General features: G+C 34.9%; 5 protein-coding genes and 1 pseudogene across 9 annotated transcripts in view; all 6 read left to right on the top strand.

The window, feature by feature from the left end:
• Positions 1-3,033: 3,033 nt before the first annotated feature.
• Positions 3,034-6,628, top strand: LOC104818787 (mitogen-activated protein kinase 16-like). 5 transcript variants are annotated; one of them, XM_010548524.2, is made up of 11 exons: positions 3,034-3,527; positions 4,018-4,426; positions 4,558-4,685; positions 4,828-4,887; positions 4,956-5,105; positions 5,225-5,380; positions 5,461-5,672; positions 5,752-5,853; positions 6,004-6,053; positions 6,135-6,317; positions 6,420-6,628. In XM_010548524.2, exons 1-10 carry the CDS (start codon positions 3,504-3,506, stop codon positions 6,284-6,286), a joined length of 1,443 nt encoding a protein of 480 aa, XP_010546826.1. In that variant the 5' UTR covers positions 3,034-3,503; the 3' UTR covers positions 6,287-6,317; positions 6,420-6,628. The 5 variants fall into 5 exon arrangements, with proteins under 5 accessions (XP_010546826.1, XP_010546825.1, XP_010546824.1 ...); XM_010548523.2 differs by having other exon boundaries at positions 6,004-6,056; XM_010548522.1 differs by having other exon boundaries at positions 5,935-6,053.
• Positions 6,629-17,685: 11,057 nt separating this feature from the next.
• On the top strand, positions 17,686-18,791 carry LOC104818786. The gene is made up of 4 exons (XM_010548518.1): positions 17,686-17,908; positions 18,005-18,224; positions 18,337-18,382; positions 18,486-18,791. The coding sequence occupies exons 1-4, from the start codon at positions 17,782-17,784 to the stop codon at positions 18,603-18,605; spliced, it is 513 nt and encodes a 170-aa protein (XP_010546820.1). The 5' UTR covers positions 17,686-17,781; the 3' UTR covers positions 18,606-18,791.
• A 321-nt stretch (positions 18,792-19,112) lies between these two features.
• LOC104818785 (F-box/kelch-repeat protein At3g06240-like) lies at positions 19,113-20,624 on the top strand. The gene has a single exon (XM_010548517.2). It carries the CDS (start codon positions 19,140-19,142, stop codon positions 20,343-20,345), a length of 1,206 nt encoding a protein of 401 aa, XP_010546819.1. The 5' UTR covers positions 19,113-19,139; the 3' UTR covers positions 20,346-20,624.
• A 644-nt stretch (positions 20,625-21,268) lies between these two features.
• On the top strand, positions 21,269-22,649 carry LOC104818784 (F-box/kelch-repeat protein At3g06240-like). The gene has a single exon (XM_010548516.2). It carries the CDS (start codon positions 21,358-21,360, stop codon positions 22,543-22,545), a length of 1,188 nt encoding a protein of 395 aa, XP_010546818.1. The 5' UTR covers positions 21,269-21,357; the 3' UTR covers positions 22,546-22,649.
• On the top strand, positions 22,551-24,058 carry LOC104820103 (annotated as a pseudogene).
• Positions 24,059-24,622: 564 nt separating this feature from the next.
• The window catches only part of LOC104818783 (probable ATP-dependent DNA helicase CHR12), a 6,117-nt gene continuing 4,360 nt past the window's right edge, over positions 24,623-26,379 (top strand). Inside the window, exons 1-5 of the mRNA XM_010548515.2 lie at positions 24,623-24,996; positions 25,259-25,415; positions 25,604-25,668; positions 25,766-25,954; positions 26,206-26,355. Coding sequence (XP_010546817.1) covers positions 24,823-24,996; positions 25,259-25,415; positions 25,604-25,668; positions 25,766-25,954; positions 26,206-26,355 — 735 coding nt within the window. The 5' untranslated portion in view covers positions 24,623-24,822. The remainder of the gene's footprint in view (positions 24,997-25,258; positions 25,416-25,603; positions 25,669-25,765; positions 25,955-26,205; positions 26,356-26,379) is intronic.

Below are 26,379 nucleotides of genomic sequence, written 5' to 3'. Positions count from 1 at the left end.
CTTAAAATTAGTTAATATTGTAGATGATTTTGGAATTTTTGATGGCATAGTATGTATAATAATGACATTAATATTGTATTGGATTGATAGTTTGAATTTGATTTCGCCTTTAAGAATTTTTTTATGAAATTGTAAATTTTTTTGCATTTATTTGTTGTATATTTTGTAGAAATGCATATTTAGTATTTATAATAATGACATTAATAGAACATATGTTCTTCCTCTATCATTTTATCCGAGAACTCAAGTATACAAATGCATCTTATTTATTGGTTTTTATAGCGTATTGTTCATTTTGAGTCAGTTTTGGATTGTACGTCTCTAAGTGAATATAAACAATCGTGCTTGTTGGAGATTGAGGTTATTTTGCGATTTTGGGGAAAGATTGTATTGAGATTTGGGTTGGGATCAAACTCATCAACTTGCATGTGGTATTTTATTCTCATTCATTGAATTATAGTTTGAATTTGATTTCGCCTTTAAAGATTTTTTTGTGAAATTGTAAATTTTGCTGTATTTATTTGTTGTATATTTTGTAAAAATGAAGATTTGGTTCCACTTTTGATTGAGGATAGATCTAACACTTGGTATTAGTCATTACTCGAAAAATTGTAATGCAAGAGATTTGAGATTTTTAATGTCATCTCGGATTTATTTTTTCATGGGCTACCGTTTTATCGGGCTTTATTGTATATTAAAACAAAAGCCCAACTTAGTCTTTAAATAACCGCATATATTTCGATTTGGATCGAGAATCTAAAAATAGCATATCAGAGAAAACATTATCATTTTAGTTTCTGTGTTTGGAAATGTTGTTGTTTTTTCCTTTTTTGCTCAATCCAAATACCAAACAGATGCTGATAATTCGACGAAAGGATTCCTACACAGCTTCTCTGAGGACTCCGGTATAGATACATGTTACTGGTTAGATAGTATGTTTTGGGATTGAGGTTATTCTGCGATTTTGGGAAAAGATTATATAGGGATATGAGTTGGGGACTCAAGAATAATTAAACTCGTCCGATTTGTTACTGTTTTTCATATCAATAAAGATACCGAGTGGTTTTTGGCACGAGATTCAAGAAATTTGGCGGAGGATCTTAGCCAAAACTTGACAATATTAGTTTGCCGTTTTGGGCCACTTGGTGGGCCTAGATTAGGGCCCATTGACAGACCTGGGTGGACATGGGCCCTATAGTGAGCTGTTCACCCTCGAACGCGCGTGGTCTCCCTTTTCTATTTCTAATTATAGAATACATGGAAATACATGTCTTTTTTTATAAAAAAATGATTACTTCTTTTTATATTTTACTTTTTCTGGAGGGTCTTTTTTTTATATGTAATTATAGCTATTAGTTTTTTTTTTTCAATTTGAAGGAACTATTTACTGTTATTACCGTATTTTCATTTACACGCCGATTATTGTCGTCACCTCTTGTTATATAGAACAAAAAGATAATCATTAGAACAAAAAAAAACTTTACTATATTATATTGTTTCCTTGTAGAATAAATGATGTGTTGCACATGGACCGACCCGAACTTTCTTGGAACTTTGAATTCTTTTTTTAACGATGCCCATTATTTCATAACGACTATAAATAATCATCATTAGCTGAAAAAAATAAAAGAACCGAATCGTGGTATGAAATAATTATCGGTTATTTGATGAGAATAACATATGTGTCACAACTCGATATATTTAATATCGATTTTGATGTAATCCGCCCGCTTGAATCGTCCAAAATGAACACACACGGTTTAAGAGTTCCGGAGTGTTGTGAATGCTCGGTTCATTTCGGCTGGATCGGGCAATCTGATGGGGCAGAGCCGGGGAATTAGGGGAACCAGAGGAAATGATCGAGACGATGGCCGTGACGGCGGACGAGGTGATACGGGAAACGCTGGTGAGGGCTGTCCAGATCAACGGGAATGTGAACGTGACCGAGAGGGCGGCTGCAGAGGTCGAGGTCATTGATCCTTCACATGGAGGTTGTAGGGTTCTTATGCAAACGTGGGGCGGTGGGAAGACGTTGCTTCGGTTAGAAAAGAGATGGTCACCAGAAGAAATGTCCAGAGGTTAACTGCGTTTAGCGGCGTTTTGTGAACGCGGAAAAATGAAACGCTTGAAATTTTGGAACTTTAATTTCGTAGATTTTCAAATTGAATCAATCGTCGTTTTGAGGAAACTCAAAACGATTTTTTATTTTTTTTAGATTATTATAACCTCTTTGGTTTATGATTTCTCATGACAGAGACCATAGAACTTGGAGATATGTATTCTATCATTTTATTTTTTTAGAAAATTATCCAACAGAGAAGAATAGTTTAGAGTTAGACAAATAATTTTTTTTTGTCTCAATTAGTTAACTCATATACTTATATAGTATACCCACAGATGACGGCTTAATAATTTTTTTTGTATATTTTCAACAAATATAAACTGTGAACCTTTTAAAAAGAAATTTTAATATTTGAAGTTGATGCAAGTTAATTATTCATAAGGAATATAAGTTCGAATATAAAATTTATAAAAAAAGTATATTTATTAGATTTTTAAATCTATTTTTTGTTCATGTGTTCAAATTATTTTTAAATCCTATTTAATCCAATAAATTTATTTAAAAAAAATTATAAATCCATTTTATATACAATTTAATTTGAATATATTATTAAAATTCCATTTTGCAAAACCAGTTGAAAATTTCATTCCCAACACTATATGGTCAAAGGACCATCATTTATTATTATCATGAAGTAGAATTTAATGTCTTACATAAGCCACAGGGTATTTCGGAATAATAAACAATTGATTTCATTAATTGATATAAAAATTAATTTTCTGAAAATGATTTTTTTTTTTGTGATGTGAAAAACAGTCCGACGTCTCTCATCCACCAGTAATAAAGAATAAACGGTGATTTGTTACCGCATTATCCTTTAAACTCTTCACACCCGCAATCAAATTGGGGGTAATTTGGTCTTTTCGTATAGGATAATTAGCAGTCGTTCTATCATTCGCTTCCCCTTCCCTTGTTTCTCCTTTGCTGTGAGAGATCCAAAAAGAAAATCGTAAGCATTAGCATTTTGGTTTCTGTGTTCAGAAACATTAGCTTTTTCCAATAACTCTCTAGAGAGACCAAGCAGTTATTGATCATCTGAAGAAGGAAAAAGATCGATCTTTTTTTCCTATGGGAATAGAAAAAAAAAATCCATTCAAAGATACCCATCAAGGGTTTTTCTCAGATTCGCCCCTCTTCTGATCCCTGGTTTCAGCTAAAAATAATCTCAGTTAGGTCCTTACGGGTTCAAGAGCAACCCGAGTTGTTTCAATCCCCGTAATGTCCAGTTCCCTGGATTTTGGAGCAAGGGATTTCGAAAAGCTCTGGTTTTGATTCCCGCATTGCTCTGCTTGCTTGATCTCGTTTGCTTGGAGTCTCTGATTTTGCCTCATACTCATCTCGGTTTCTCGCTTCAACACTTTTGGATGCTCTGTACCTGAAGATGCAGCCTGATCAGCGCAAAAAGGTCGGTTACCTTGTTGCCCACCCGCAATTGAGTTTTCTCTTTTGAGATTTCCAAATTTCTGTTAAGGTTGTCGCTGGTGTGTGGCTCTTTACGCTCGATTGATTTGTTTTAGTTTTTCCTTCAGCCATTCTGATTTAGCAAAGATTAAGGCCAATACAATGTTATACCAAGGCTTGTAGTCATTCGTTCGTCGTTTAGCTTTCTGATGTTTGATGGAAGACTGGTCGAGTTATGTTCTACAGCTGCATTTTGGTAAACTCACGTTATAATATGTGCATCACATGCATTCTTTTTCTTGGTTGAATTTGTTCACTTTAGGCATTTTGAATTCAATTTTCGGCCAAACTGCACTTTTTCCAGAAAAAAAAGTTCTGAATGGATGTTGTGTTTTACCTGCAAGTTAATGTTTAATTGGGGATCGGTTGAATTACATTTCGGAATTGTTTGGCTTTTCTCAAACTGACATCACTTCATCTTCATTTATGTGCAGTCATCAGTTGATGTAGATTTCTTCACAGAGTATGGTGAGGGAAGTAGGTACAGAATAGAGGAAGTGATAGGTAAAGGAAGCTATGGTGTTGTCTGCTCTGCCTATGATACACACACCGCAGAGAAAGTGGCGATCAAGAAAATCAACGACATATTTGAGCATGTCTCTGATGCAACCCGCATTCTTCGTGAGATCAAACTTCTCAGACTCCTCCGCCATCCCGACATTGTAGAGATCAAACACATCTTGTTGCCGCCTTCAAGACGGGAGTTTAAAGACATTTATGTGGTTTTTGAGCTCATGGAGTCAGATTTGCATCAGGTTATTAAGGCAAACGATGATTTGACCCCTGAACATTACCAGTTTTTTCTCTATCAACTTCTCCGAGGACTCAAGTATATACACACAGGTTAGTGGTTAAAGTTATGGTTATCCTGAAGTTGAATTTCATGTAGCTTTTTCAGATCTTCATATGTGTTCATGTGCAGATCATTTTAACTTTTTTGTGAAAATGCTTTTCTTTTACGGTATTTTATTCAGCAAATGTCTTCCACCGGGATATGAAACCCAAAAACATATTGGCTAATGCCGACTGCAAACTCAAGATCTGTGATTTTGGGCTCGCAAGAGTCGCTTTCAGCGATACCCCAACCGCGATATTTTGGACAGTGAGTTTCTTCAATTCTGCTCTTACGCTGTATGAACAATTCCCCACTCCTTGCACGGTTCCTGGATAGGTTTCCTCTTTCTTTCTTTCTTCCCTCTTTCAGTTGTCAAGATCCAACATTTTCTATTGCTTTGTGACTGCAGGATTATGTAGCAACTCGATGGTACCGGGCTCCGGAACTGTGTGGATCATTTTTCTCAAAGGTATTCATGATTTTGTTTACATTGCCCGGCTGTTCAGTTTTAATTATTGCTTTTTGTTCATTTTTCAGTATACTCCGGCGATAGATATATGGAGCATTGGGTGCATATTTGCAGAACTCTTGACAGGAAAGCCTCTTTTCCCCGGTAAAAACGTGGTTCATCAGTTGGATCTGATGACTGAACTGTTAGGAACGCCATCTGTAGAAGCCATTGCAAGGGTCAGCGATTTTGCATAATATTGTTTTCCTTTTCTTTTGGCTTCGTTTAACACAAACTACTGCGTTCTTTTTTAAGAAAAATGTTTTTTCTTCTGATATACTTGCATTGGATGTGATAGGTACGCAATGAGAAAGCTCGTCGATACTTGAGCAGCATGAGGAAGAAGAAACCTGTTCCTTTTTCCCATAAATTCCCGAATGCTGATCCCCTCGCTCTTCGTCTTCTTGAAAGAATGTTGGCATTTGAACCCAAGGACCGACCCACAGCGGAGGAGGTGCTTTAAGCATTTGTTCACTATTCTACTCAACATATAAAATTTTTGGTTCTTTGTTAAAATACTTGCTTTTTTGGCAGGCGCTTGCAGATCCGTACTTCAAGGGTTTGGCCAAAGTCGAAAGAGAGCCGTCTGCTCAACCTGTCACAAAGATGGAATTTGAGTTTGAGAGGCGGAGAATCACAAAGGAAGACGTGCGAGAGCTTATATACAGAGAAATTCTTGAGTACCATCCCAAGATGCTGAAAGAACACTTGGAAGGGTCAGAACCAACTGGCTTTATGTACCCGAGGTACTATCCTTAACGCTCATACTATATATATATATATATGCGGCCCGTTATGGCTTAAGCATCTGTGTATCATCTGCAGTGCCGTAGATCATTTCAAGAAACAGTTTGCTTTCCTTGAGGAGCACTACAAGAATGGAACTTGCGGTGCTCCACCCGAGAGGCAGCACGCTTCGTTACCTAGGTATTATTGTACATTATCATTAACTTTTGGAGACTGCTATCGAGTTGTTGAGATTTTATCTCGAGTTTTTGATGAATGCAGGGCATCTGTTTTGTACTCTGATAAGAGTCAGAATTCCACCCAAGTAACTGACAGCATTTCCAAATGCAGTATCAGAGAAATTGAGAGGAATAATACTGCGACGAGGATTCCTATTCAAGGTGGTGCGTTGTTAGATCAAAAAAATGATAAAAATCCAAGCTTTAGTATATTAACGGAACCCGTGCTTGTCGATAATGCAGCAGCGAAGCCTGGGAAAGCGGTTGGATCATCAGTATTATTACGCTACAACAAGTGTGGTGCTGCAGCCACTGGCTCTGAAGCTATGGAGCAGCAGAGGCGGTCCTCTGTCAGAAACCACCCGCCGGCTCAGTACGCCACTTGGAAAAAATGAATGCTTCAGTGTATGGCAACCTGCTCTTAAAGTTTGTTCCTTTCTCCATGTCTTATATCGATCCTTACTAGTTAATACCTTAGAATATTTATGGCCTGATCATCGCTTTCGTTTCGTTTTCTCGTTATATCAGAGCTACTTTCTGGGCCGCGAATATTAAGCTTCATCATATTGGGCCATTACGTGGGCCTGATGTAGGGCCCATTAGCCGAATCATATGGGAGCTGTTTCACCCTCCAGAGGGCGTGGACTTTGCCTTAACGCTTCCCTCGCGTGGAAGTTACTTCATCTAATTATAGCTATTAGTATCTTTTTTCAATTTGAAGGATCTATATTATCGTATTTGTATTTTTATTTACACGCATCATTGTGTCGTTACCTTTTGTTATATAGAAAACAAATGATAATCATTAGAACAAAAAACGATATTATATTATTGAAAAATGATGTGACGCACATGGACCGACCCGAACTTTCTTGAAACTTTGATTTGTTTTTTAGATTACCCATTGTTTTATTGTAACTATAAATAATCATCATTAGCTAAAACAAATAAATGAAAGAGCCGAATTGTGGTATGGAATAATGATCGGTCATTTGAAGAGAATAAACATATCCATGTGTTACAACCCGATATTTTTAATATTGATTTCTTATTTTACACCTTTTTTAATTTTTTTTGTCATCTTTCATGGAATTTGGTAAAATTACCTTGTGATATTTTGAAGTCGGTAGTTTTATGTAATTGCGAGATATCTGTCACCATATTGGACGATACGAATAGCACCTCCTTGCATGTGGATTAGAAAGAAAGTTTGAATATCATATATTCTTCTTTCTTGTAGTAGTTTTGGTGATGATTGCAATGAAATCATAGAAAATTTTCGGTTCTTTAATGATATAATATGTATCGTATTATTTGTAATGACACATGGAATCAATTCCATGAAAATAAATATATACTAAAAAGGTGATCTTCAAGTTGTAATCTTCCACTCTTCATGTAATATAACAAAAAAAATCTAAAACAATTATAAAACGAAAGAATATAGATTTTTTTTATAAAAAGTAAAATCGATTATAGAATTGTGTTCTTATGTAAAATGATATTGAGTAAAGCAACCTATACAAATATACGAAAATTATATATATATTTTCACCATTAAATATCATGTTTATTTTGATTTTATACGAAATTAAAATACCAATAAATTCTTCTATTTCAAATTTTAATTTTTACCATTTTTGTAGTAGTTTTATCCGTTTAAAAAATTCTTCCAATTACTCATACAATCGCTCACACCACAAACGTTTCAGAGTATAGAACACCAATAGAAGAACAAATAGAAGTGATATAAATTACTTGTATATTCTCTTTATTATGAGGCATTGCTTAAATAAAAAAAATTCATTCTCTCTTTATATAAACATTATGTGTATTATTCTATCTATATGGTTCAATGTAATATGAAATTAAAGGAGTTTATATATGACCTAATTCGATATAATATCAAATAAAAACAATGAAGAGTTTTTAATTTAAACGGGGGATTGAAATAAAATTAGAAACAACACTTTATATTTAAACGAATCCAAGTAAACAAAAAAATATTGGTTATAAATTGAGTTGGTTAGTATTTGGTTTGATTGCAAATATTATTTCATCTTCTTAATCTCGTTACTCTATATGAATTGATATTATTTTTTGCAATTATATACCAAAATTGTGTATGTATAAGGGGATTGCGACATTTACTATTGTTTAAGTGTCTTTTATATTTGTTTCTTTTCTTTTATATATGATGCAAGTTAACATACTAAGGAAATTGTAGTTTAGTATAGCTATCCGATCAATATTTGTTATTCTTATGATTTAGATATTGATATGAGGCGGAGATTGTTTTGGACTATATAGAGGGAAAGCTCGAATACCATGTATTTTTTTCCTTTTTTTTATGCGTTGCGCTATTAATGATGGTTACCGTTCTCAAACTTTTCCTAATATGGCCAATTTCTTGGTATTTCTTAATAAAAATGTGTAGGTTTTTTAGCAAAAAACTGTTCTTATCCATTCTTTGGATTGTGGATTGTTTTGTTTGTGTCATTGCTTTGCAAGATTGCCCATTTTTTGAAAAATTCACACAAACTGTTTCCATTAAATGGATTACCTCATTTGGTTTGTTCACATTAGTTTTCGACATCTTTTCTACTGCTGTAATTTCTTTATACAAGAAAGTAGAAGAAAAAGTTTTTGTCAAAATAGCTTTTCAATTTCACAGAAGATTTCTGTTTATTTGACGATATAATATGTATCTTATTAACAATAGTGTCACATGGTATAACATCATTCGAAATAAATGAAACCTTATAAAATGTTTTCCAAATTTTAGTCTTTCTCTCATTTATGTTAGGTTTTTATGTGTATTATTCTATCTATATGGTTCAATGTGATATGAAATTAAATGAGTTTATATGTGACCTAATTCGATATAATATCAAATAAAAACAATGAAGGGTTTTTAATTTAAATTGGGGATTGAAATAAAATTAGAAACAACACTTTATATTTAAACAAATCCAAGTAAACACAAAAAAATTTGTTATAAATTGATTTGGTTAGTATTTGGTTTGATTGCAAATATTATTTCATCTTTTTAATCTCGTTACTCTATATGAATTGATGTTATTTTTTGCAATTATGTACCAAAATTGTGTATGTATAAGGGGATTGCGACATTTACTATTGTTTAAGTGTCTTTTATATTTGTTTCTTTTCTTTTATATATGATGCAAGTTAACATACTGAGGAAATTGTAGTTTAGTATAGCTATCCGATCAATATTTGTTATTCTTATGATTTAGATATTGATATGAGACGGAGATTGTTTTGGACTATATAGAGGGGAAGTTCGAATACCATGTATTTTTTCCCTTTTTTTATGCGTTGCGCTATTAATGATGGTTACCGTTCTCAAACTTTTCCTAATATGACCAATTTCTTGGTATTTCTTAATAAAATGTGTAGGTTTTTTAGCAAAAAACTATTCCTATCCATTCTTTGGATTGTGAATTATTTTGTTTGTGTCATTGCTTTGCAAGATTGCCCATTTTTTGAAAAATTCACACAAACTGTTTCCATTAAATAGATTGCCTCATTTAATTTGTTCACATTAGTTTTCGACATCTTTTCTACTGCTGTAATTTCTTTACGAAAGAAAGTAGAGGAAAAAGTTTTTGTCAAAATAGCTTTTCAATTTCACAGAAGATTTCTGTTTATTTGACGATATAATATGTATCTTATTAACAATAGTGTCACATGGTATAACATCATTCGAAATAAATGAAATCTTATAAAATATTTTCCAAATTTTAGTCTTTCTCCCATTTATGTTAGGTTTTTATGTGTATTATTCTATCTATATTGTTCAATGTGATATGAAATTAAATGAGTTTATATATGACCTAATTCGATATATTATCCAATAAAAACAATGAAGGGTTTTTAATTTAAACTGAGGATTGAAATAAAATTAGAAACAACACTTTATATTTAAACGAATCCAAGTAAACACAAAAAAATTTGTTATAAATTGAGTTGGTTAGTATTTGGTTTGATTGCAAATATTATTTCATCTTCTTAATCTCGTTACTCTATATGAATTGATGTTATTTTTTGCAATTATGTACCAAAATTGTGTATGCATAAGGGGATTGTGACATTTACTATTGTTTAAGTGTCTTTTATATTTGTTTCTTTTCTTTTATATATGATGCAAGTTAACATACTGAGGAAATTGTAGTTTAGTATAGCTATCAGATCAATATTTCTTATTCTTATGATTTAGATATTGATATGAGGCGGAGATTGTTTTGGACTATATAGAGGGAAAGCTTCGAATACCATGTATTTTTTCCCTTTTTTTATGCGTTGCGCTATTAATGATGGTTACCGTTTTTCAAAATTTTCCTAATATGGCCAATTTCTTAGTATTTTTTAATAAAATGTGTAGGTTTTTTAGCAAAAAACTGGTCTTATCTATTCTTTGGATTGTGGATTATTTTGTTTGTATCATTGCTTTGCAAGATTGCCCATTTTTTGAAAAATTCACACAAACTGTTTTCATTAAATAGATTGTCTCATTTGGTTTGTTCACATTAGTTTTCGATATCTTTTCTACTGCTGTAATTTCTTTACAAAAGAAAGTAGAGAATTTTTTTTTTGTCAAAATAGCTTTTCAATTTCATAGAAGATTTCTGTTTATTTGACGATATAATATGTATCTTATTAACAATAGTGTCACATGGTATAACATCATTCGAAATAAATGAAATTTTATAAAATGTTTTCCAAATTTTAGTCTTTCTCTCATTTATGTTAGGTTTTTATGTGTATTATTCTATCTATATGGTTCAATGTGATATGAAATTAAAAGAGTTTATATATGACCTAATTCGATATAATATCAAATAAAAACAATGAAGAGTTTTTAATTTAAACGGGGGATTGAAATAAAATTAGAAACAACACTTTATATTTAAACGAATCCAAGTAAACAAAAAAATATTGGTTATAAATTGAGTTGGTTAGTATTTGGTTTGATTGCAAATATTATTTCATCTTCTTAATCTCGTTACTCTATATGAATTGATATTATTTTTTGCAATTATATACCAAAATTGTGTATGTATAAGGGGATTGCGACATTTACTATTGTTTAAGTGTCTTTTATATATGTTTCTTTTCTTTTATATATGATGCAAGTTAACATACTGAGGAAATTGTAGTTTAGTATAGCTATCCGATCAATATTTGTTATTCTTATGATTTAGATATTGATATGAGGCGGAGATTGTTTTGGACTATATAGAGGGGAAGCTCGAATACCATGTATTTTTTCCCTTTTTTTATGCGTTGCGCTATTAATGATGGTTACCGTTCTCAAACTTTTCCTAATATGGCCAATTTCTTGGTATTTCTTAATAAAATGTGTAGGTTTTTTAGCAAAAAACTATTCTTATCCATTCTTTGGATTGTGGATTATTTTGTTTGTGTCATTGCTTTGCAAGATTGCCCATTTTTTGAAAAATTCACACAAACTGTTTCCATTAAACGGATTGCCTCATTTGGTTTGTTCATATTAGTTTTCGACATCTTTTCTACTGCTGTAATTTCTTTACACAAGAAAGTAGAAGAAAAAGTTTTTGTCAAAATAGCTTTTCAATTTCATAGAAGATTTCTGTTTATTTGACGATATAATATGTATCTTATTAACAATAGTGTCACATGGTATAACATCATTCGAAATAAATGAAACCTTATAAAATGTTTTCCAAATTTTAGTCTTTCTCTCATTTATGTTAGGTTTTTATGTGTATTATTCTATCTATATGGTTCAATGTGATATGAAATTAAATGAGTTTATATGTGACCTAATTCGATATAATATCAAATAAAAACAATGAAGGGTTTTTAATTTAAATTGGGGATTGAAATAAAATTAGAAACAACACTTTATATTTAAACAAATCCAAGTAAACACAAAAAAATTTGTTATAAATTGATTTGGTTAGTATTTGGTTTGATTGCAAATATTATTTCATCTTTTTAATCTCGTTACTCTATATGAATTGATGTTATTTTTTGCAATTATATACCAAAATTGTGTATGTATAAGGGGATTGCGACATTTACTATTGTTTAAGTGTCTTTTATAGTTGTTTCTTTTCTTTTATATATGATGCAAGTTAACATACTGAGGAAATTGTAGTTTAGTATAGCTATCAGATCAATATTTGTTATTCTTATGATTTAGATATTGATATGAGGCAGAGATTGTTTTGGACTATATAGAGGGGAAGCTTGAATACCATGTATTTTTTCCTTTTTTTATGCGTTGCGCTATTAATGATGGTTACCTATCTCAAATTTTTCCTAATATGGCCAATTTCTTGGTATTTCTTAATAAAAATGTGTAGGTTTTTTAGCAAAAAACTGGTCTTATCCATTCTTTGGATTGTAGATTATTTTGTTTGTGTCATTGCTTTGCAAGATTGCCCACTTTTTGAAAAATTCACACAAACTGTTTCCATTAAATGGATTGCCTCATTTAGTTTGTTCACATTAGTTTTCGATATCTTTTCTACTGCTGTAATTTCTTTACAAAAGAAAGTAGAGGAAATTTTTGTTGTCAAAATAGCTTTTCAATTTCACAGAAGATTTCTGTTTATTTGACGATATAATATGTATCTTATTAACAATAGTGTCACATGGTATAACATCATTCGAAATAAATGAAATCTTATAAAATGTTTTCCAAATTTTAGTCTTTCTCCCATTTATGTTAGGTTTTTATGTGAAAAACGTTTATCTTCTTCTGATTTCATATGAGGATGACGACACGTAGATAACAATTAATAGAGATGTGGAGATGGAACCGGTGGAATCTACACAGTAAATTCTTTTTCTTGGTTAAATTTATATCTTTTTGGCATTCTGGATTTAAGTTTTTGCCAAACTGATCTTGAATAGAAGAGGTTGTGGGAATTTTAAAAACCAAAAAACCAAAAAATTGACAATTAAGTTTTTACCAAACCAGTTTTCCTAAAAACTTAGAAAGCAACTTTCATAAAAAAAAATCGATTAAAAACTAAAAAACTCTTTTCTTTTCGATTTACAAAAACAAAAATCGAAAAATAACACATTAAAGTAAAAAAAATTAAAATAAAAACCATTACCATTCAAAGCATGAACTTATTCAAGAATAAAACTTAGTATCATCATTTCCAGAAAAAAAGCTTAGAATCATCATTAGGTCAGAAACAGTCTAGTTCTTTGCCTACATGTTATTATCTTTTTTCATTTTTAATTGAGAATCGATTGAATTTCGTTTCACGCTTATTTGTTTTTTCTCAAATTGATATCAATACATCTTCATTTATGGTTCAATCATCACGAAGCTGAAACAATTCATCTTCTTCATCTAGTTACTCCATGAATTGATATTATTTTTTACAATTGCAAATGTGCCAAAATTGTTTATATATACAGGGATAGACCTAGATTATTATATCATTTGTATCATCAATATGTTGGTGTGGAGTATAAATTTTTTGGATTAAATGGAAAGTTTGAATATTATGTTGTTCTCTTTCTTGTATGCGTTGCAGTTTTAGTGATGGTTGTAGTGAAACTTTTTGATATCATAGAAGATTTGAGGTTATTTGATAAGTTTTGTCAAAATAAATGGAAACACAACAATTGTTTTTCAAATTATAATATTTCTCCCATTTGTGCTAATTTTTTTTATGTGAAGAACATATACGTTTTTCTGATTTGAGGTGAGGATGATGTCGCAAATATCATATATAATGAAACAATTAATAGAGATATATTAATAGAGATATAGAAGACATGAAGATGCAATCGGTGGAGTTTTTTTACTCAAAACAACAAATTGTAGTGATATGTCAAATTCATCGAAGATGTTGAGACTTAACTTTTTTAATCCAATCTTTAAGCAAAATTTACTTTCCTTCTGTTTATATTTCGGAGTTATATTTAGTTATATTTAGATGACATTGACACACATTATTCATTTTCCCTCACCGATTATTTTTATTATAATTGTTGAAATGAGAGCGGTGACTTGTATTTCTTAAACAAAATACATTTACTTATTATTCTTTTGTTTATATGCATACTCAATTCCATTAAAAATATCGAAACGGGATATCCAATCCATTTTGAACCAACCTATTTGGGTTCATACAATTTAATGAGGTGAGTTAACCCAATCCAAATAAAAAATTGTATGTATTAGGTTAGTCCATCATATCAAATTAACTCAATTAACCCAATTAGTCCTATAGAACTATATATCTGTTTGATTTTTATTTAAAATTTAATTTCTATTAAGATTTGTTTCGATTAGATCCGATTTGGATGAATTCTCATTCGTTTCGAATCGATCCATTACAATTTGTATTTGATTTTGATCGATTCGGATTTGATTTATTCTAATTCAAATTGATTTAGTACAGTTCATATTCGATTTTAATCCATTCAGTTTTGATTTATTCCGATTCAAAACAATTCGTTACGGTTCATATTCGATTTCGATCAATTCGGATTCCATTTATTCCAATTCAAATCAATTTGTTACGGTTTATATTCGATTTTAATAAATTCGGATTCGATTTCGGATTCGGATTCCATACAGCTCGATTTATCCTGATCTGTATCCATTCTTTCAAATTCAAATTCATTTCGAATCAACTCATTTCAGTTCACATTTGATTTGTTTCTCTTTGGATCGATTCGTTTCCCTTTGATCCATCTGTTTTGATTTGATTTCGAGTCTTTTCTACTCAATTCAATTTTTTTAAATTAAAATTCTCATTTGATACTTGATGTTGTCTCAAATTCGGTTATGTATTATTTGGTTCGAATGAGTTCAGATTTTATTAATCCAATTAAAATATTATTTAATTAAGATTTATATTCATGTTAGAGTAAATGTGTTACATAAGTTTATTCATTTAACCCATAATCTTAATGGGTTAAATCTGTCAAACTTATTTAATTAATATAACCCAAATGAAAATATTATTGGGTTGGTTTAATCCATTTAACATAACCCATTTAACATCTATAAATTTTCGTACACACGGTAATATTATATATACACATTCAAAATTAATTATTGTTAGAAAGTTGTGAATAAAATTAACTGTGGTTACAAACTACTCTTATTAGTTTTGTCATCTTAAATATTTTTTCTGTATTTATCTATCACGTGTAGATTTTGCCGCAAACTAACTACTCTTATATTAGTCAAGAGAGAAAATACTTGGTCTTTATAGGATGAGGGAAATACTTGGTCTTTATATAAAATTTAATTTCTGTTAACACTTGTTTCGATTTAGATCGATTTACATTTGTTTCGATTCGAATAGATTCGTTACAGTTCATATTTGATTTGGATCAATTCGGGTTCAATTTATTTTTATTTGGAATGATTTTTTACGGTTCATATACAAATTTAATCGATTCGATTTATCCAATTCAAATCGATTCGTTATGGTTCATATTCGATTTGATCAATTCAAATTCGATTTATTCCGATTCGAATCAAGTTGTTACGGTTTGCATTCGATTTTGACCAATTCGAATTCAATTCATTCCAATTTGGATTCCATACGAATCGATTTATTCCGATTTATATCAATTCTTTTCAACTCAAATTCGTTTCGAATCGATTCATTTTGATTCACATTTGATTCATTTCTCTTTGGATTGATCTGTTTCCCTTTAGATCGGTATGTTTTGATTTGAATTCGAGTCATTTCTATTCAAATTCAATTTTATCTCGGATTATAGATAAACCGAGAAACATTAATCATCCAATAAGGAAAAATCATGTGGGTTTTTAATAGTGAAGTCACCGTCCTTTAAACCAGAACCGGACAAAACTTGACCTGGTAAGAATTAGAACTCTTAAACCATTTTGGTTATCGTTGAACCATGAACCATTTGGATTCGAAACCAAACCGCAACCATCTAAACCGGGAAACGAAACACGATTTGGTCTTCAATATATATATCTTCTCTATTTTAATTGTTTTTTAATTTTTTTCATCCTCATATATCCTTTTATATATCAATGAATTTTTCTTTTCCTTTATTCTAATATGGAAAATTAAACTAAAGACCACAAACTGCTCAAAAAGCAAATCATGGCGTGAAATATAAGCAAAATTCGAAACTGCTGTCATCTTTATTCGATTTCACCGCAGAGTCCAGGGATCGTCATCGTATAAAACCCTAATCACCGATCACAAATACGCTTCCTTTGATCCCAAATGCTTCAAAAAGATCAATGCTGTCATCTTTTTTTTTTTCAATTTTATATTCTATCATTCTTTATCTCTTTTTTTGGGAAAAAAACCTAAAAATTCTAAAATTTGTATTTTGGAGTAATATTAATTCCTAAATTTGTAGAGGTGACTATTAGTCCTAAACTTATAAAATTGAACACGTTAAATCCTGAACACGTTATTTGGTAAAAAAACGAGTTGACCGATGCGACGTGGCGTGTGACGTGGCGAGCCAACTCAAAAAATTATCGCTACGTCGGATCGGTCAACTCGTTTTTTGACTAAATAACGCTATGGACCACGATGGAACCATTTAACAAGTTCAGGATTTAACGTGTTCAATTTTGCAAGTTAAGAAATTAATATGCACCTCTACAAGTTTAGGAATTAATATTACTCCACAATAGAAGTTTAAGAATTTTTAGAATTTTTGTGAATAAAATATAAGTATCTTTTAATTTCTAAATTGATTATGAATCGTTTAGAAAAAATTATATTAAAAATGATATTTCTAAATTAAATATATTTTTTTAATATCCTTTTTAATATATTTTTTCTAAAACAATTCATAATCAATTTAGATTTTGAATATTTGATAGAAAAACTACCACTATTATATTATTTTCTCTATAACAAAATATAGTTGTTATTATAACAAAATGTACTGGTACGATATTGCATGATTTTTATAACTTAAAAAAAGTTCGTATTTCCTCTATTTCAAAATTATTGTAAAAGATTTAAAATTTGGGTCTAAATTTATATAACTAAAGTCGTTATATATATATTTGTGTATATATTTACATGATTCAGGTTATGTCATAATTTGACAGTCCACAATAGCAATACTATTTACTTTGGCGACTCCTCTTCTTATAATTCGTTATCTTATATTTTTATTTTTTTAGAAAAAAATCTCTAATAATTTTTGAACTTATATTTTGGAATAATATTAAGTTTTAAACTTGTAAAGGTGTTTATTAATTTCCAAACTTGCAAAATGAACACGTTAAATTCTGAACTTGTTAAACGATTTCATAATCGTCCATAGCGTTTTTTGGTCAAAAAACGAGTTGACTGATCTGAAGTTGCACGTGACGTGGCGAGCCAACTCAGAAAATTATTTTCACGTCACGCGCCACGTCGAATTGGTCAACTCGTTTTTTTGACCAAATAACGCTATGAACGATTATGGAACCGTTTAACAAGTTCAGGTTTTAACGTGTTCAATTTTGCAAGTTTAGAAATTAATAAACACCTTTACAAGTTTATAAATTAATATTAATCCAAATTACAAGTTTATGAATTTTTAGAGTTTTTTCTTTTCTTTTTTTTAAATTATGAACATTTAAGACAGAAGTAAACAAAAAGGATGTCATCAAAATGGAAGCTTGGGATTTGATACTTTGCTCAAAGTCAGAGACAACGCAAGGAATTATAGGCGTTTTGCTTCAATTACAAGATTCGATTATACGTTGGTATATATATATATATACACATACACATATATAAACACACCGCCCCATCTTCTCATATCCCAACAGGGAGAAGGCAAACAAAAGAAAAGAAAAGATCTTTTTTTACGTTGTGAGTGTGTGTTTTTTTGTCAGGTCGTAGAAATGGCTTCTGGAGGATCAAAGTCTGCAGCTTTCATGCTCCTGATGCTAAATTTAGGTCTCTATTTCATCGTCACCGTCATCGCTTCTTGGGCTGTCAATCACGGCGTCGACCGAGCACGTGAGACCGGTAATCAATTTAATTACCGTTAGAAAATATTATTTACAGTTACACTATAAGCATCTTTATCTATAACTTTTCACAATGTATTTCGAATTTCGTCAGCGTCGGTGTTATCGCTCCCTGCGCATATCTTCCCGATATTCTTCCCAATGGGAAACATGGCGACTGGTTTTTTCGTGATATTCTCACTGATCGCCGGAGTTGTCGGAATGGCGACGTCACTTTCCGGCATCCAAAACGTTCTTGAATGGGATGCTCCTAATCTTCACTCAGCCGCCGCCTCTTCCTTAATCTCATGGGCTCTCACTCTCCTCTCCATGGGGTATACATATACATATACATATACATATACATATACATATACATATACATATACATATACATATACATATACATATACATATACATATGGATTTTGGGTTACATGGGTGCAGGCTGGCGTGTAAGGAGATCAACTTAGGCTGGACAGAAGCGAATCTGGTGAGTTCTCCAAATGATGAAACGTTGTTGATTCGAATGAAAAGATAAACGTTGTTAACACACACACACACATATATATGGGTATATGTATACGTATATGCAGAGGACGCTTGAAGTGATGACGATAATTGTGAGCGGAACACAGCTGCTGTGCACCGGAGCTATCCATGTCGGAGTTGGAGAAACCATTTCCGACCAAAGAAATCACCTCGGAAGAGTCTAACCCCCGACTTCTCTTTGGTCTGATCCATGTTCTCTGTGTGGTTTTACGACGATTTCGTCGACATGTCTATATGAATCTGTGTGTTTGTGTCTGAGTGATGGCTTCTTGGTTTTCTTGTTCTATCAAAGACATTGTATTTGTTCCTATCATTCTTTCATAATAAACAAAAAAAAAAAATAAACACAATATTCGGGGAGGACCGACTAATTTTTAAGTATGTTATTATTGTAATGTATAATTTTTTTTTGGGTTGAATTCCGATGAATCAAGTTATATATATATTTAGAAAATACAAGAAAACCTGATTAAATTATTCATATAACGATGAAAACTATATTCATATCATACGTACGATCAAACACATCTTGAAGCCGCATTTAATCTGACCCGGTTTTTAATCGATTTTGAACACATTGAATTGGTAAAGTTTTAAAACCGGTCAAGGAATACCGGGTGGTTTTGACTAGGGCTTGAGATTTCGGGGTCTTATAAATAGAAGAGATTTGGAGAACTAATACATCTGCCACTTAAACGATGATGGAGACAGCGAAAGGGGCAAGACGGACAGACGAGTACGTCGAGGAAGAAGAAAGTCGTGGCGATGCTCCACCGGAATTTCCCTTTCTTCCTCCAGAGATGATAAGGGAGGTTCTCCTTCGATTACCCGAGAAATCGATCGGCCGATTCAGGTGCGTCTCTAAGCTCTTTCGATCTCTCTCGTCGGATCCTGCGTTTGCGAAGGCCCACCTCGATCTTTCCCTTCGAAACGACGCGTTCCCATCAGGTCGGAGAAGGCTCATCGTGTCTTACCGCCACAATCTCTACACGGTAGATTTCGATTCCGTAGTTGATGCGTGCGACGGTATTAGGGATTTGGGTGCTGTTGAGATCCTTCAGTCTCCTGTCAAGTCCAATGTCGTCTCATCGTGTTATCGGGAAGGTTACTGGGTTGGAGTGGTCGGGTCTTGCAATGGGCTGGTGTGTACCACGAATGTAGCAGGTGACGTGTTCTTGTTCAATCTGACCACTGGAGAATCTAAGAGAATTCCGGGTGTGCTCGATTTGCTAAATTTGGGGACCGAACGGGTGCGCAATTGTGGGTTCGGTTTCGGGTTCCATGCCATAACCGATGATTATAAGTTGGTGGCACTTGTCATGGGCGATGTTCTGAATGCCAGTGTTTATTCTCTAAAGACAGATTCTTGGAAACGGGTCGGAGATTCGCGTTATGAATATGATGATGATGATACCAATTACGATGGTGTGCTTGTCAATGGTGCAATCCACTGGGTTGCAAGGCATCGAGAGAATGGTCGGAGAGTTGTAGTGGCGTTCGATCTAACGACTGAGCAGTTCAAAGACATGGCTTTTCCTGATGAAGCCGATGAGTGCCCACACAGGGTTAGGGGATTTCAGCTCCATAAACTCAATGGCAGACTCTGCATGGTTTACAACTGCTTCGAGAAGCATGGTGATTTCTGGGTGATGAATGAGTATGGAGTGGCTAGCTCTTGGGCCAGAGTTCGGATAAGTGTGTCATACAGCAGCATGAAGCCGTTGTGTTCGGTTAGGAACGAGGAGGAAACTCTTATGGAACTAAATGGACAGTTGGTGCTGTACAATTTCCGGAATGACGTTTCTACGTCATTGGTCCTTAAAGATGCTGAGCTGCGCTGCGTAATGGCGGCCGATACATACATAGAGAGCCTCATATCACCGAACCAATATGGTATGGCTTAGCACACGTAGGAGAACGATTTCCACGGAATAAATGTGTGGTTAGACCCAGGATGAATTTCATCATCATCACCACTTTATGATGACGATGATGCTTCTTCCCTCATGGAATACATAGATTTCATTTAAGATTCTGATTCATATAGCTGAGTGAGGATATCATGAAAGCTATTTTTTATTTGTAAGTTAAAATCTATCACCAGAAAAATAAGGACTTTTGAAGCTTTTGGGAGAAATGTGTATATGTATATATTTACCATGGAAAGCTGTCGTTACCAAGCTTCCCATACTGATCACTGCCAAAGTTGCCATGCGGATGATAACGATTCATCACTGAAGTTGCTAACTTTTCATAGATATCAAATCACAGCATGGCTTTAATCCTTTGTGGACAGAAATGCTCTTAATTGGACATCCACATCAAATGTAGTTCAGATTCCCAATATTGCATTTTCATCCTATGCGGCCGGGAATCTGAACAAACTCTTGATTTTTTTTTTCTTCCTTCCAAAACCCTAATTTAAGGGACAAACACACATGTCATTTGATCGATAAAGACGAACTTGTACATAAGAATATAATGCCACAACCACAAGGTTTGTTTAATCATCAAACTGAAAAAGTATAGTATAGCATCATTTTTATCCTTACATGTATAGAATGTCAAATAAAAAATTCCAAAGCTAAAAACAAATGGGCCGTAACGAGGCCCAGTTACGGCCCATAAATCCCTTGGATGGAGAGATGATGGTGATGTGTATGTCTTCCTACGATTAGATTTAATGGATTGGATAATCATACGTGTTTGGTTTGAGGTGTACGGTGGACACGCACGTAGCCAAGTATAATATCAAGCGCACACATATATTGGGTGTTCTAACCGATCTGTAATAGCGCTCCCGAATCAACGACTCAATTTGCATGTCATATATACGTATAATATATATACACACACTAGTACTAGTGCCATATTTTGCGTGGATTTTAGTATTTGCTACTGAGAGAAGAAGCGATAATGGAGACAGCGAAGAGGGCACGACCGAGATACGACTACGACGGAAGACGACCACCGCAGGAATTGCCCTCTCTTCCTCCAGATATTGTCAGGAACATTCTCCTTCGGTTACCCGCGAAAGCGATCGGCCGATTCAGGTGCGTCTCTAAGCTCTTTCGCTCTCTCTCCTCGGATCCTGTTTTTGCGAAGACCCACCTCGATCTTTCCCTTCGAAACGACGCCTTCCGAACGCGTCGGCGAAGGCTCGTCGTGTCTTTCCGCCGCGATCTCTACACGGTAGATTTCGATTCCATCGTTGATGCGTGCGACGGGATTAGGGATTTGGGTGCTGTTGAGATCCCTCAGCCTCCTGTCATGTCTAATCTCGTCTCATCGTGTCATCGGGAAGACCTCTGCATTGAAATGGTCGAGTCTTGCAATGGGTTGCTGTGTACCACTAATGGAGCACTCAACGTGTGCTTGTTCAATCTGACCACTGGAGAATCAAAGAGAATTCCGGGTGTGCTCGAATTGCTGAATTCGGGATCCAAACGGGAGGAAATCAATGGGTTTGGGTTCGGGTTCGACGCCATAAACGATGATTATAAGTTGGTGGCGCTTGTCTCGGGCGATGTTCTGAATGCTGGTGTCTATTCTCTCAAGACAGATTCTTGGAAATGGGTCGGAGATTCGCGTTATGGATATGATGATGATGATATGATCGACGATGGTCTTCTTGTAAACGGTGCAATCCACTGGGTTGCAAGGCATCGAGAGGATGGTCGGAGAGTTGTAGTGGCATTCGATCTAACGACTGAGCAGTTCAAAGACATGGCTTTACCTGATGAAGCCAAGGATTGCCCACACGAGCTTGGGAGATTTGAGCTCCAGAAACTGAATGGCAGACTCTGCATGGTTTACAGTTGCTGCGAGGAGCACGATGATTTCTGGGTGATGAATGAGCATGGGGTGGCTAGCTCTTGGGTCAGAGTTCGGATTAGCGTGTCGTACGATTTCATGAAGCCGCTGTGTTCGGTTAGGAACGAGGAGGAAACTCTTATGCAAGTAAATGGGAAGTTGGTGCTGTACAATTTCCAGAATGACACCTCTACATCATTGGTCCTTAAAGATGCTAAGCAGCGCAGAATAATGATGGCCGATACATTCATAGAAAGCCTCGTATCACCGAACTCATATGGTAGGGCTTAGCACATGTAGGAGAACGAGTTCCACAGAATAAAAATCTGTGTTTAGACACCTTATGATGATGATGGTGGTGAGGCGAGGCTCGGCTCGGCTCGGCTCCACCGGAATTTCCCTTTCTTCCTCCAGAGATCATAAGGGAGATTCTCCTTCGATTACCCGCAAAATCGATCGGCCGATTCAGGTGCGTCTCTAAGCTCTTTCGCTCTCTCTCGTCGGATCCTGCGTTTGCGAAGGCCCACCTCGATCTTTCCCTTCGAAACGACGCCTTCCCATCAGGTCGGCGAAGGCTCATCGTGTCTTACCCCCACAATCTCTACACGGTAGATTTCGATTCCGTCGTTGATGCGTGCGACGGGACTAGGGATTTGGGTGCTGTTGAGATCCCTCAGTCTCCTGTCATGTCCAATCTCGCCTCATCGTATTATCGGGATGGCTTGGAGGCTGAAGTGGCCGGGTCTTGCAATGGGTTGGTGTGTACCATTAATGAAGAAGACGATGTGTTCTTGTTCAATCTGACCACTGGAGAATCTAAGAGAATTCCAGATGTGCTTGAATTTCTAAAGTCGGGGTCCAAAGGGGTGCGAATGTTGGGGTTCGGGTTCGATGACATAACCGATGATTATAAGTTGGTGGCGCTTGTCACTGGCGATGTTCTGAATGGTTGTGTTTATTCTCTAAAGATAGAATCTTGGAAATGGGTCGGAGATTCGCGTTATGAATATGATAATATGGCCGACTATGGTTGTCTTGTAAACGGTGCAATCCACTGGGTTGCAAGGCGTCGAGAGGATGGCCGGAGAGTTGTAGTGGCATTCGATCTAACAACTGAGCAGTTCAAAGACATGGCTTTACCTGACGAAGCCGAGGATGGCCCACACGCGCATAGGGGATTTCTGCTCCATAAACTCAATGGTAGACTCTGCATTGTTTACACCTGCTACAGGAACCACGATGATTTCTGGGTGATGAATGAGTATGGGGTGTCTAGCTCTTGGGCCAGAGTTCGGATCAGCGTGCGGTACACGTCCATGAAGCCGCTGTGTTGGGGTAAGAAGGAAGAGGAACCTCTTATGGAGCTAAATGGGAAGTTGGTGCTGTACAATTTCAGGAATGATACCTCTAAATCATTGGTCCTTAAAGCTGTTCAACCATACAGAGGTTTGAGGTCGATACATACATAGAAAGCCTCGTATCGCCAAACCCATATGGTCGGGCTGAGCACATGTAGGAGAGCCACTTCCGCAGAATAAATGGTGGTGGTGGATCATGAAGAAGGTCGTTGCAGTTACATAATATTTGGAGAGTCTTGAGAAGATATGTGCTTCTTCCCTCGTGGAATACATAAATTTCATTTTAAGGTTCTGATTCATATAGCTGAGTGATGATATTATGAAAGCTATTTTTTTTTTAATTTGCAAGTTAAATCTATCACCAGAAAAATAAGGACTTTTGAAGTTTTTGGGAGACATGTGTATGTGTATATATTTACCATGGAAAGCTGTCATTACCAAAGTTAGAGCTTCCTACACTGATTGAACACTACAGTTCCTATGGGTCTGGAACTTCAAATGTGCCCAGAAAACTAAACAAACCGTTGGGTTTTTTTTCTTCCTTCCAAAACCCTAATCTAATCTTCTTTTAGATTCTAAGAAACAAACATAACATCGATATCGCTTTAATCTTTAAGTTTATCGACAGTATAAGTTCTCCGTTTCTAATCATAAAAGAAAAAAATTTAAAGGGACAAACATGAAAAAAAAATGACGATATAACACACAATTGATTTATGAAATTATAACTCTGAAAACAAACTTGTACATAAGATATAATGCCACAACCACAAGGTTTGCTTAATCGTCAAACTGAAAAGTAGAGTATGGTATTATTTTTATCCTTATACGTATAAAATGCTAAAATAAAAAATTCCGAAGCTAGAAACACATGGGCCGTAACGAGGCCCATAAAGTGAGGGTATTTTTGTAAATTCAAGAAGAAAGGAAGGCGTGTTCGGGGAAATCACATGATATGAGGAAGGGCTCGCGTTCGTAAATCTCCAGTCGTCGGTGGTATCGGACTTGAAACGAAGGAGACGAATTGCCCCAATACACATACACACACAACCAAAAAAAAAAAAAAGAAAAAGAAAAAGAAACCGAGAGTCGAGTTATAGAGAGGTGTGTGATTTTTATTAACCGAATCCGATTTCTCTCTCTCTCTCTCTGGAGGGGCTAAGGGGAAAAAAAATCAATTTAGACAGTTGAAATCGAGGAGGTTCCCGCCATGGTGGCGAAGCTCGAACAGCCTCAGGACGATCCCGTCGAGACGACCAAGTCTCTGATCTCTGCTCTCAACTACGTCTCTAGAAACCTTCCTTTGCCCCCTCACCTTCACGCCGCCGTTTCTTCCATCTACTATGCCTCCTCCGAAGACGCCTCCGCCGCTTCTCCTCCTCCGGTTACCCTTCTGCCCCTTCCCTCCTTGTTATTCTTCTTCTTTGGATTCGTTGGGTTTTGTGCTTGTTTCTGGTGTTGGAGCTTGGAATCTGCTCTTTCTTTTCGTTCTTCGTGGTTTTTTTTAGTCGGGTGTTGTCGAATTAGGTATCTTCGTGGTTGCCCGTTTTGTGCTTTGTACAGTCTGTGGATTTCCTTGAAGTTTGTGTGAAGGATTGTCTTTAGGATGGCTCTCTCAGGGTTTTCCTCTGAATTGACGTTTGCAGGAAAACTCTTCTACCCCCTTGGGAGGTGATTTGATGAGGGAGTTCGAGGAGGCGCTGTTGAAGCAGCGACCCAGATGCGAATCGGGCTCTCATTTGACCAAATTACAAGAAAATCGATATCAGAGCCATATCAAACACCGGCTATCTGAACTTGAAGGTTGGTATCAATTCCTGGATTCCTTAATTTGTTGCAACCCATCTTAAGATTTGATGATGTTTTGATTTGCAGCTTTCTTCTTGGAAGAAAGCCAGTGAACTTTTAAGTTGCAGGGGGACTTAGTTGAGCAAATAGAACTTTTACAAATCCAAACTTCCTTCATTGCTTACTCTTGTTTTTCGAATCAGGATTACCTTCCAGTAGAGGAGAAGACTTGCAGGCAAAATGCTTACTCGAGCTTTATGGGCTGAAGGTGTGGCCTAATCTAGATTTTCTTGGTTATTTTTTTTGTTTGCCATCCTTTGAAAAGTGATATTCTTGACACTGGCCCTTACTTTGGCACCTGGCAGCTAAGAGAGTTGCAATGCAAGGTTCGAGCTGAGGTGAGCTCAGAATACTGGCTGCGTTTGAAGTGTGCACATCCGGACAAGCAACTATATGACTGGGGAATGATGCGATTGCCTCGTCCATTTTATGGGGTCAGTGATCCATTTGCTATGGAAGCCGATGATCAGTTCAGAAAGAAGCGTGATGCTGAGGTCATTTGACTTCTTTCCAACTAGATTATTCGTTATCAACTTTTTCTGTTCCCAGATTGTTTTTTTACCTCTAAATGATTAACTTAGGTGGTATTCTTAAGATGATAGGGGCACTAATCTTTTTTAACCATGGCTTAAATACATCTTATTGGCTGACGGATTTTTACAGAAATGGTCTTAAATTCTTGCGCCCTGCTGATTCGCCAAATTCTTTGTTTCATATTGCTGATATGCTCAAAGTATTTTTACAGAGGTTATCGCGATTAGAGGAAGAGGAGAGGAATCTGATTGAAACTGCAAAGAGAAAGTTTTTTGCAGAAGTACTCAATGCAGTTCGTGAGTTCCAGTTGCAAATTCAGGCGTCTCAAAAACGACGTAAACAAAAGAATGATGGGGTCCAGGTATGACATTCCTCACTGTACATT

Source organism: Tarenaya hassleriana, unplaced genomic scaffold, assembly GCF_000463585.1.
Source record: "Tarenaya hassleriana unplaced genomic scaffold, ASM46358v1 Cleome3, whole genome shotgun sequence".
NCBI classification, from domain to species: domain Eukaryota; kingdom Viridiplantae; phylum Streptophyta; class Magnoliopsida; order Brassicales; family Cleomaceae; genus Tarenaya; species Tarenaya hassleriana.
Note: the sequence above shows the minus strand (reverse complement) of the source record. Positions and strands in the feature narration are given on the sequence as shown.